This window comes from Rhopilema esculentum, chromosome 17, assembly GCF_057945365.1.
Source record: "Rhopilema esculentum isolate cy_ngs chromosome 17, ASM5794536v1, whole genome shotgun sequence".
Taxonomy (NCBI): Eukaryota; Metazoa; Cnidaria; class Scyphozoa; order Rhizostomeae; family Rhizostomatidae; genus Rhopilema; species Rhopilema esculentum.
The window spans coordinates 363,377-376,106 of NC_142831.1; the positions used below are offsets into that span (position 1 = coordinate 363,377).

General features: G+C 35.4%; 1 protein-coding gene across 1 annotated transcript; it reads left to right on the forward strand.

The window, feature by feature from the left end:
• Nucleotides 1–997: 997 nt before the first annotated feature.
• On the forward strand, nucleotides 998–3,589 carry LOC148958122 (uncharacterized). The gene is made up of 2 exons (XM_089113410.1): nucleotides 998–1,125; nucleotides 1,520–3,589. The coding sequence occupies exon 2, from the start codon at nucleotides 1,525–1,527 to the stop codon at nucleotides 3,463–3,465; it is 1,941 nt and encodes a 646-aa protein (XP_088969536.1). The 5' UTR covers nucleotides 998–1,125; nucleotides 1,520–1,524; the 3' UTR covers nucleotides 3,466–3,589.
• Nucleotides 3,590–12,730: the final 9,141 nt, after the last annotated feature.

Genomic DNA, 12,730 nt, shown 5'->3' on the forward strand with positions numbered 1-12,730 from the left:
AATAAAAAATTCATTAATATGCAGACTCTTGCATGCTTTCTTTGTCAATATATACAAACTTACTTCATGTTAGTTTAAATGAATTTAAACCACTTCAAGAACCTAACTAGGGTCAGGAAAGGGCTACATAATCTAGACAATTCTTTGAGAAAAAAACAGTTTCTAAATGTACAATCCACCAACAACATTATGACGTTTCTCAGTACCAATAGCATTTAGGAATTTGATAAATTAACACTATATTCCCAAGATTCAAAACATGCAAGTACACTTCTCAGAGCGGTTTGCAGGATCCATTCATCGCATTAATTCATAAGAATGAGACTGCATACAGTGCAAGGCAAGATAGGCAAAAGTTAATTATAAAACATTGATGGCCATCAGAGAGACAGTACTGTACTTCAGTAAAAGACCTCGGTTGAGCTGACAATTTTCATGTAAAGTGTAAAAATTCATAATCGGAAAAGAGATATATGCTCACTGAATATATAATTATATTTTGAAATTATTCCTTTTGTCACCCCTATCTTCTTATAACTATTCAAGCTATTTCATTCTCCACTATTTTATCCCTTTCTTCTTTAACTGGTGACTTTAGGGCGTATTAAGGTTCTTTGCTATTCACAAGTACACTCCCTTAACGGCACAAATTATTTTCTCAGCCCCTTCCTCTATTCCTAATTACAACTGAATAATGAATGGGTCTTGTGAATGGGATCAATTGATAATTTTGAGTAATACTAAAAATTGATAATCTGTCAGGCTATCAGCCAATGGACACGTAAGCCAAGTAAATAAACTTTTGAGGAAGTAGATTTGAGAAGAAATTTCTTATGAGAAAATTCATTGATTATTGAATAGCACAGTTTATTTGATCACAGGATCAACGACAGGCATTAACCATAACCTTTTTATTACTTTAAGTTTATTTGTTCTAAAAAATGTTTTATTTTAACAGGTTGCTTTGAAAAAATCAATGATGAGCACATTTTACCCCTCTGTTCGTCCAATCACATTGATCCAAGTCATTTGTAAACTTGACACAGTATAAGCCTGAGTATCTATATAAAGGGAAGGTAAAATAGATTCTATATTTATTGGCAGAACAAGAGTGCTGAAGAAAAGGTAAGCCAAACTACTCAATTCCAATCGCCTCAAAGAGAGATGATATTTGACCCTGAAAAAGTCAGTTAATTCTATGCCCTAAAAACGTAACAAAATTAAATGATAATTGCTACTCTCGGTTAACTTAGTAAAGAAATTACGAAAAATAACTTATTAAAAGGAAAACTACGCATTACTTCTTTCATTTTATACCGCATGTGAGGTTTTGACTCAAGAATATTCTCAGGTCAATCTTTCAGAAAATAAGTAAAAAATAAGAGCAACATCAGCGTGAACACCGAGAGCATGAGTTTTTTTATGCGGCTTTTTATTTTATTCGATTAAAGATGATTAAATGCATGGTCTTGGTACGTGTTTCTTGTTTTATGACTCTCTTTAACTGACATTCTTCCAGGCACGATGAAGTTTGTTACCATTGCAGCTATTGCTGTCCTAATATGTTTCGGTCAAGCAGTCGATGCCAGACAATCCAAGAAATATATGGCAAAAGCAAAAATATCAACACCGAAGATGATTGAAAATCCTCTCAAAATACACCTGGCAGATTCCAAAGATCTGACTGAAGAAGATGACACTCATTCAGGCAGCAAGAGACAAGGGTGGGGGCAAAGGGGATCAACAACAAATGTCAATGTCAAATCATGCAATGCTAATTTCTGCGATCCAGGATGGGAACCATATCCCAATATCGTTTCTGCCATGACAGGATACAACATATTGAAGGGAAATGCATACAACTTTGGAACAGAGCAAGATCCTGGCTTCGATAATGGATACATATTTGTTCCTGTTGTAAAAGATAATGATGATAGGTACACACTTCATGACGGTGTAACAGTCAGAGCAATTTCCAAATGTGATCTGACCTTGACGACAATGTCTATCAGCACAGTGAAGGCATTTCAAAAGATGAACAGGAAGATAGAAGGTATGCATGAAGGATGGAAAACGAATCCCCCAGTTGAGGTCAGCTTCGAAGGAAAGGGAGTTAGGGCAAGCGCTGAGCTACCTCCACTGTTTGAGGCATATGGAACGGCCAACCTTGATCAAAGAAAGAATGAAGAGTTTTTTGTCAGAAGGCAAGGTGTACTTACAGTAAGTGCTGCAACATGTGCTTTATATTCTATGCGGATTTCAAGGAGATTCCCTCCGCCTTTTAAAAGTACATTTCAAAATGCAGTCAAGGCCCTGTCTGAGGCGACGGAAAGTGATCGGAAGAAGGAATTTCACAGATTCATTCAAGATTTTGGGACACACTTTTTGCAACAGGCAACGATTGGAGCTAGATTATCCATTCTAAGGCGCTATTCACGTGCAACGTTTCAAAATGCTGCCGCAGAAACTATTGAAAACTGCAGTAAAGGTCGTCTTAGTTACTTTTATTTCAAGGAGGAAGGAAAAAATAATTGCAGTAAATTGGATAATGCAGGCAAATCAACGATCTTTAATGACATCGAAAGAGAATACATTGGATCATATGGAAGTAAGCCAGAAAAAAGCTTAAATGAATGGGCTAGTCAAGAGTTTGATTACCCTGTGCCGATCCGAATGAACCTGGTCCCAATTATAGAATTGTTTCATGACGACTTCATGAAACACGATGAACAACTCAAAAATCTCGACTATAGTGGCATGAAACAATGGATGACTCCAATGTATGAGAGTTACTGTGAAGATGTGAAAGGGGAGCTGGGAATAGCCCATTGTAAGCCTGGTGATGTGAGGAAATGTGGCTACAATGACAATTGTAATCCTGCATATCAAGATTGTATTCAAAAAAGTGCGAGAGAATTCCAATGTGTCACCAGGATAACAAAGACATACATGGAAACAAAACTGAAGGACACTATTAAGCCTATTGAAGGAGACATGAAAGCTAAAGATGTTTTAAAAATGATTGAAGAGAGTGAAATTGGCAGTCTACATGGTGTTGAGGTGTATATAATTGTTATGGCAAGCAGCTACGGTGAAATGGGAGTAGCTGGAGATAACGCTGTCATGGTAACATATGAATCGTTTCGTGTTGCACTTGCATGGGCAAACACAGAGGATGTAGGAGAAGACGCCAAACTGCAATCTGATACTGAAAAGCAACGTGACAAATTGTGTCCAGAGGATGCCACAGGTTCTAGTTCACTGAACTCAATTATTGCAAACATCAAATTACTTGGTCACAATGTCAAATTCTTTGTTCTTGCTAGAGAACCGAGTGGTAGACATGATGAAAATATTGCCATCAGCACAATGAGGCCAGACACCTTCATAGATGGACGTTGCGATAGATCGGCCAAATCAGTTAAGGTGATGACTGGCCCAGGAGCTGGAGGCATTCCCGGGTAAAGACTGTACTTGTGATCCTTTCATATGTTAAAGCAAATCTTTTCTTGTCTCTTAAAGGTAATTTCAAGGCATTGGAAAATCATTTTCAATTTGATGAATTATGAAAAGTGACTTAAAATTGAAATGTTGCCTTCTTTCTTATCATTCATCTTTAGATCTTTGTATTCATGCTTCAGGTGTGATTTTTAGAGTATTAAATTGCTTAAATAACATACCGTGTAATTTGCTACTTGATTTCAGACGATATCGACGTCAGAAGGATTCACTTTTTGTAATGAGAAATTTCCGCATAATAAAAGCATCCTGCTAAAGAAAATGTAAGTTTTAGGACAGATAAACATGACTAAATATTTCCTTTCCAAGAATTATAGATTCGTCGAAAAGCTTAATCACGAGAAACTGGCAAATGTCAATAAATCGAAACTGCATTTCAGATTGCACAATAAATTTCTATTAAGGAATATCTCGATATTTCATGCTCAAATACGTCTTAGCGGAGGGTGAGCAACAACATCCAAAATATATTGTGCACGAATCTGAGCCATTTGGCAACAGATTTCTTAAACTTGTTACGCTTGATAACATAGGGTTCCATGTCCTACAGTCTTTGCGCTGTCAAATAACTCCTTATTCGTGCCATCAAGATGAAAGTGACCTTGATATTGCTTGTTTGCGTATTTTTGGTACCTTTTGGGACTATAAACTCCCCAGTTGCTAATTCTAAAGATTTGTTGAAGTATCTAAAGATGAACGCTGAAGAATAACAAGACAAATTTGCTCTGCTATCTTGTTCATTGGTATCAACCATCGTGTTAACATCTTACGATGCATCTGAATTCACAATTAACGCGCTCTCTTTTAAATCTACGGTCCCTGGTTCTGAGTGAGGCTACAAAAATTCTTTAAAATTAACTACCAATAAGAAGCAAGAATAACATGTGCAGTTTTACGTCAATTGAAGCTAATTAACAGCAATTTTTATGTAGAAATAACGCTGCATGCCTATAACACGCTGAACGCTTATAACTAATTTTACCTAAACATGTATCTGTAGCCAAGTTATAGAATAAACAAGCAATGTTAAAGGTTCTCCCGCGATCCTAACGAGTTCACCATGTGATTCATCTGAATGAACCGTAAGAAAAACAACTAATCACTACACAATTCTGTATATATAGCAAATATTTTACCAACTGGTGTAGCAATTATGGTTAGAAGAAAAATGCCCAAAAGCAATAGAAAAGTTCCGACAGTACCTTTGAAGTACAAAACAAGCTCCTGGTTAAGAAAGAATATAAAAATCAAGATGTTTACTAAAATTGCGTACGATTGAACCAAGAAATCGAGGTAAATCAAGATGGCCAAGGCTATTTTGCCGTCGTCTTTTTCTTCTTGCTGACAATAAAAAACCTGGCTGTAAATAAAACGCGAAGCCACAACAACACATGAAAAATACTACTTATCATAGGAGTTCATAAATTTGGGAGTTGTTAAGTTGAAAGTCAATGTGCTAGGAGAAGTACCACATAGCTTGCAGCGTAGGCATAGACCTTGGAGATACATTCACAAAGAATCCGCTACAAAATGGAAAGTAGCATGAAATCGGATTGTTCTATTCCTGTAAAAGAAACTGATATTTCTTATGATCTATTCAGGAAGTAAAAGGCGATTGGAGTGAAATGCTTTATGTAGATGACTCTACACTTGGCATGCTTCGTCATTATTTCCTTCGAGTTGAATGCATGCGTTTATGTTCTGCCTTCTTTTGACCACTATGCCATGGTTATACTCTGTTCTGTGTTGCATGAATGACAATAAAGTCTATGAGTATAATGTTTCCGCTTTCTCTTGCTATTTGCTTTCTGTTAGTGGATAATTATCACTTTTCTACATTTTGAATGCTGAGATTGTTCTAGTACTAACCATTCGTTAACATTTGAAAATGAGACTAGAAAACGAGACAAAAGGGCATCAGCTGTGCTATCTCCTGATTGCAAAATGCTTCACAACTTGGATGTTTTGTAGGGAAAAGATTCTTATTGAAAAGCCTTCAATCAAGATTAATACATATAGGAAGTCTTATGAATTGTGGCCCACCAAACAAGAAGTAAACGATGGTGAACAACAACGTCTATCAATTTTGAAATACCAAATATTCAGCTATCCCGATTTCAATAATCACTTTCGGATAAAAGAGAAGAGTTCATATTATACAAATAATCAGTTTTGCTCACGACGATTGCATTTTGTAGATTTTATTAAGTTTAATGAGTTCATTTTTCATTCCTCTAACGATTGAACAGCCACATAAATGTTTCAAAACGAACACATCGGTGATAAACGTTGTTCGTAAAATGGACACCAGATCAATAAACAAACAAATCAAAGCTGTAGAGGGCCTTTGTTTCGGTACTTGGCCATGCGCAACTTTCTTCTATCGCAAACAGGATGTAGTGCATGTTAGGAGTGGTAGAGTTATTTTCAATCTAAAAATGCTGCTGTTCCATATAAAATTTCTTCTGATTTGAGTGCATAATAGTAATAATATAATAATAATTTGCTTTATTCTAGGTTCGCTTCTCATCTAACTAATTAGCAACTGTAAATTTTTGTGGTGAATGGACACTGTTTCTGCTTTCTTTCAATAATTTCCCAAAATTTGAACAACTTTTCTTGTATGCGATTCTCAAAGTTCTTCCGTGAATTTTGATTATTTTCTTTTTAACCGACCTATCATGAAACATCCAAACAAGTGGACAGTAGGTAAACTGTGAAACAACGAAGGCGTTCATCATAACCCTCAGTTTCTCAACATTCATATAGTTTGAAATACGTGCATGTGCAAGCGCATACAGCTTCTGTCCAGCTTTTTACAAAATGCACTTACATGGTTTTTGGAATCTAGGTTCTTACCCAGCGTTACCAGGTTCTTCAACTAGTTATCTTATTGCAGTTTTACCAATTTGCACTAATACGTCAGTGCGTGCACATGATTTCTTGTCTGGATTTATTTACCATTATCTGGAACATTCAGAACAGGTCAGCAATATGGATGGTGTCGAAAAAATCGCGAATCAAAATAGGCCGAAAATAAGCAAGCAAGAAATTTTTGAACAGCTACGAGACGCTTTTATTGACGATGTAGGGAAAATAAATTTGCTTACCCGAAACAACCTAGAAAGCCTTAATTCACGTTGCGAAAACCATCTTGGGTAGTTTTGGTGAATTTTATGCTCAATAATTGAAGAAAATGACTTGGTCATTTTTGGAAAAATTCAGGACCCCGTTCCTTCAAAAAACTTTCAACCGAAAACTTTTATTTTTAAAGGTTAAGGTATTTCCAAGCAGTAGAACATTTAGTAGTTACAGTTGTAACAATGACCTTGTAGAAATGAAGAAGGAAGAATAGAAAATTTCCACAGGGCCGTAAATACAAACTGACCCCTGGCTCGAGTAGGCCTGTTTTACGAATGGTAATTATTATGTGTGGCATTGAATGGCCTTTTCATTTGGAGGTAGGCTTTATGGATCATATTTTCAACGGTAGGGATTAGTTTAGCCCTCAGTGTTGTTGAATTGACCTCATATAAACAAACAAACATATAAGTGACAAGATGAGGCTGTAAGGGGTAACTTACCACTATCTCCAATGGATCTGAATTGGTTAGTTGTAACAAACAGTTGTCGAAGGTTTACCTCTAAATAGCACAACCTATTCAACAGCATGGTTTGACAGCATCTCGAACGAGAGAGCTGTTATTTGCAAGTGTGTGCAGTTCTGTGTCAATCGCAGATACAAACATATAGAAAAGTAGATAAGTACAAAAGGCAAATCATATAGAGGACTTGGCTGTATTGTGAAAGAAAGGATATCGCTGACACATGTCAGGTAATTCATGTGAAGGTTCTCTCCCCAGCAGGGGAGAGGTGACACAGCGTGCTATAACACATACTGTGTGCCATGTGTTGTAAGCCACATCCCAAAGGGTAGAGGTGAACACAGGGGCGGCCCGTCAAGGGGCCCTGGGTTTTCCTCCTGCATGATCAATGTTTTTGTTTTGATAGGCATAGAAGGTAAAAACTAAAAAACCAATATGTGAATAAAAGTATAAAATCCAAAATAGAAAAATGAGAAAAAAGGAGATAAGGAGTAGTCACTACCACCTGGTTACAGCCTCAAACTCAGATGGGGGGTGGTTGTGTATGCCCTTGAATGTTTTAAGCAACTAGCTTGTAAGTGGGCAGAAAATGATAAAAAAGCAACTCATCAGCCAGAAACCCACGATTGACATTTCGGGGCTTTAATTCGGTATGTCCATTTCTCGTAGGCGCCCCTCGCAATCCTGCGTCCAGGATCACGTTTGCAAAGGTCAGGAAATACAAATAAAAAATATATATATTATAACGATCAACAAAAAGTAGCAATCGACACAAAGTGCTTACTAAAGTAGGACTGTTGAGTGTATGGCCCTTCCCATAGCCACACCCAACCCCGCCAACTCTAACTTTATGCTGTTATGCACAGGTGATACTTTTAACCCTTCCCATTTCTCCCAGCCCTTTATTCCCAAAGCCACGCCGTACCATGTTTATCCTCTTCACCCACTCAATTTAAATGCCTCCATACACTCTACAGTCCTACTTTAGTAAGCACTCTGTGTCGATTGCTACTTTTTGTTGATCGTTATAATATATACATTTTTTATTTGTATTTCCTGACCTTTGCAACCGTGATGGGTTTCTGGCTGATGAGTTGCTTTTTTGTCATTTTCTGCCCACTTCCAAGCTAGTTGCTTAAAACATTCAAGGGCATACACAACCACCCCCCATCTCAGTTTGAGGCTGTAACCAGGTGGTAGTGACTACTCCTTATCTCCTTTTTTCTCATTTTTCTATTTTGGATTTTATACTTTTATTCACATATTGGTTTTTTAGTTTTTACCTTCTATGCCTATAAAAACATTGGTAGTGACTACTCCTTATCTCCTTTTTTCTCATTTTTCTTTTTTGGATTTTATACTTTTATTCACATATTGGTTTTTTAGTTTTTACCTTCTATGCCTATAAAAACATTATCTCCTTTTTTCTCATTTTTCTATTTTGGATTCTATACTTTTATTCACATATTGGTTTTTTAGTTTTTACCTTCTATGCCTATAAAAACATTATCTCCTTTTTTCTCATTTTTCTATTTTGGATTTTATACTTTTATTCACATATTGGTTTTTTAGTTTTTACCTTCTATGCCTATAAAAACATTATCTCCTTTTTTCTCACTTTTCTATTTTGGATTTTATACTTTTATTCACATATTGGTTCTTTAGTTTTTACCTTCTATGCCTATAAAAGCATTATCTCCTTTTTTCTCATTTTTCTATTTTGGATTTTATACTTTTATTTACATATTGGTTTTTTAGTTTTTACCTTCTATGCCTATAAAAACATTATCTCCTTTTTTCTCATTTTTCTATTTTGGATTTTATACTTTTATTCACATATTGGTTTTTTAGTTTTTACCTTCTATGCCTATAAAAACATTATCTCCTTTTTTCTCATTTTTCTATTTTGGATTTTATACTTTTATTCACATATTGGTTTTTTAGTTTTTACCTTCTATGCCTATAAAAACATTATCTCCTTTTTTCTCATTTTTCTATTTTTGATTTTATACTTTTATTCACATATTGGTTTTTTAGTTTTTACCTTCTATGCCTATAAAAACAATTTTATCTCACTTCATGATTTAAATTGTTTTTTTACAAAAGGTTACATTTCTTATAATGAAATGATTATTCAATCATTGCATTCAACTTTCAGGGGACCACTGGACAGGTTAATAGAAGTAAAGTTTTAAGTAGTGAAGAGTTTTTTAAGTAGTTAAAGCTTTTTCTGCACAAAACATATTCGGCAAACATTTCACTTTAACTGCACTGTAGTATCCCGAGCTAATAACGTTCCTTTCTTCCTCATTGTTGTTATTTTCTTTACAAGACGCAGTGTTGGAAAAAGATGACACCTCCATACGATTTGAACTTATTATCAACAGGTGGTATTGATGAACCAGTTAATATCGAAGTGAACAAATATAGTTTGCATCCAAGTATTACAAGAATACAAGAAAACTTTATTCATTCTCAGCTTTTTGAATTGACACCCGCTCCAGTAGTGGATGTAAACAATCAATTAAAAGATTAGATCCAAAGAAAGCAACTCCTTTAGAGAGTATCCCAGGTAAAGTCCTGAAAGAAAACTCAGATATCTTTCTACCTTACCTGACAGATACTTTAAATTTGTGCCTATCAGAAAATTATTTTCCTAACAAGCGAAAAGGATGAGGCTTTCTGTAAAAAGAATTGAAGGCCAATTACTGTGTTGCCAGCGGGTTCAAAAATCTTTGAACGACTATTATACGACCAGGCAATGCCCTTCGCTGGGATTTTTTTGTCGTCTTTGCTTTGTGGCTTCAGGAAAGGCTACAATACACAGCACGCTCTACTAAGATTTTTAGAAACCTGTAAAATGACCCTAGACAAGGGAGGCATTGCAGGTGCTTTATTAATGGATCTATCCAAAGCCTTCGACTGCAAACACCATGAATTATTGAAAGCAAAATTGCATGCCTATGGTTTTGGTAGAGGTGCCCTACTCATGATTCACAGCTATTTGTCACAGAGAAGACAACGAGTTAAAATTAATGGGTCGTTTAGCTTTTGGAAAGAACTTAAAAAAAGGGGGTCCCACAAGGATCAGTGTAAGGGCCTCTCTTATTCAACGTGTATTTCAATGACCTTTTTCTTCTGATGAATAGAGCCAAAATATACAACTATGCAGACGATACCACTATCGACATATGCGACTCTGAGGTCAAAAATGTCATTAGCGGACTAGAACAAAATGCCATCCAACTATGATCCTAGTATCATGAAAACTATATGGAATCAAATGCGGACAAATGTTATTTTATGATTTTTGGCGAGAAAAAGGAAAAGATGAAATTAAATATAGGAATGGTGGTTATAGAAGAAAGTGACCCTAGAAACATTTCTGGGAGTTACACTAGATAAATAACTTAACTTCAAAAGTGTGAATGAAGAAAAGGCCACTGTAGCAGACTAAGCCTTTACTGATTTGCGTGTTTTTATTGTTGTTTATTCTCGGCGTATTGCGGTGTTTCATATTTGCTACATTATTAGCTTCAAAACTCATGTGCAGACTCTTTGTAAAAAAGCCAGCCAAAAATTGCATGCTTTATCTCGCATTGCGATTTTCATGGAATCCAAAAAATAAAACTGATGATAAACACTTTTATAGTGTCATAATTCAGCTACTGCCCATTAATCTGGATGTTCCATGACAAAAATATTAATAAGAAGATAAACAGGATACAGGAAAGGGCCTTTTGAATCGCATGCAAAGACAACACTTCTCCTTGAGAGAAATTGGTAGAAAATGATAATTCGGTATTTATACATCAGAAGAACCTACAGTTGCTCATGGTTGAAATTTACAAAACAAGGAATCACTTGAATTCCTCGTTTATGATGAAAATTTTTTAGAAAAAGGCGATGCCGTATTAACTAAGAAGCTCGAGCAATTTAAACCTACCAAAAGTGAGAACCACATGCTATGGTACAGACACCGTAAGGTTCATCGGTCAAAGAGTAGGGGCAAAACTACCTATAGAAGTGAAAACTTCAGTCTCTATGACTGTTTTTAAAAAACATCTACAGAAAACAAAATGCAAACATTGCAACTGTAGGATTTGCAAAACCTTTATATATGGTTTAGGATTTTTGTAATTATTATGTGTTTTCTTTGTATACACCTTTTGTAAATAGTTGGCCTTAATTAGCTTTTATTTTTAGCTATTTCGAACAGCCAACTTTAAATCAAAGTATTAATAATAAAAATAATAATAATAATAATTATAATAATACGGCAGACACCTCTCTACAAGGGACAATATCATTAGTCCAACTGGTGTCAGTTATATGATATGTGAGTAACTCATTGATGATTTTCACAATAGCTCAAGATAGGGGCAAAGCTAGGTTCGCCTTTGATGATTTTTCAACTTCCTAAAGAATTCATGCTGCAGTAATCATTCCTTAACTACCAGCAGGTTTTGTAAACAGCTTGGTAGGAATTCGGTAAATATTTCCTTAACTACCAGTAGAGTTCATACTGCAGTAAATATTTCCTGTCTAGATTGTGCGTTTGTTCATATGACCTGTTCATAACTGTGCAATACTTAGACCATATGACGAAAAAATTGCTTCGTTTGTACTGAATGCAGAATATTTGCAGAGGTGCCTATAGCAGACGGCAGGGTTGGGGGCACTTGTCCCTCTTGCGCTCAGAAAAACTAGGTTTCTTAACTTTGTTATAGCCCTAATTTTTGCTGGCTTTGCCCCCTGCATTCGAGTGCCCCTTAATATATGTTGCAAAACTGAACCTTCAACACACTCTATAATTCTATGTTTCAATCATTTTTACAGGATTCATTAAAAATCCTTGCTTAACTCATTATTGAAATATAAAAACTCTCTCTTACAGAATAGTGTGTCAAACTTTTGGTGACATTAAAGACTTCAATCCAACTATTTTATTGAATGTGTTTTGGTGAATAATCGATCTTTGGTTGGAGCAAAATTTTGAGCTAATGAGGCAAAAGTTAAGCTTCTGAAGATGCCTACTTAAAGCCAGTATAATGTAAAGAGGTAGTTGAACATCAAATGAATGATATAACAGGGCAAAGTCTATTTCACGTGTGACATGTAACGCGGCAAATACTTTTATACTACTGCTTCTACTACGTCACATGCAGCTGTTACTGCTTAACCTTTTTAAAATACTTTGAAAATAAATGAGATATAAAAAGCAAGACTTAGAATAAAAAATTCATTAATATGCAGACTCTTGCATGCTTTCTTTGTCAATATATACAAACTTACTTCATGTTAGTTTAAATGAATTTAAACCACTTCAAGAACCTAACTAGGGTCAGGAAAGGGCTACATAATCTATGCAATTCTTTGAGAAAAAAACAGTTTCTAAATGTACAATCCACCAACAACATTATGACGTTTCTCAGTATCAATAGCGTTTAGGAATTTGATAAATTAACACTATATTCCCAAGATTCAAAACATGCAAGTACACTTCTCAGAGCGGTTTGCAGGATCCATTCATCGCATTAATTCATAAGAATGAGACTGCATATATAACAAAATTAATAACAGGCAAAAGATAAGTATAGAATATT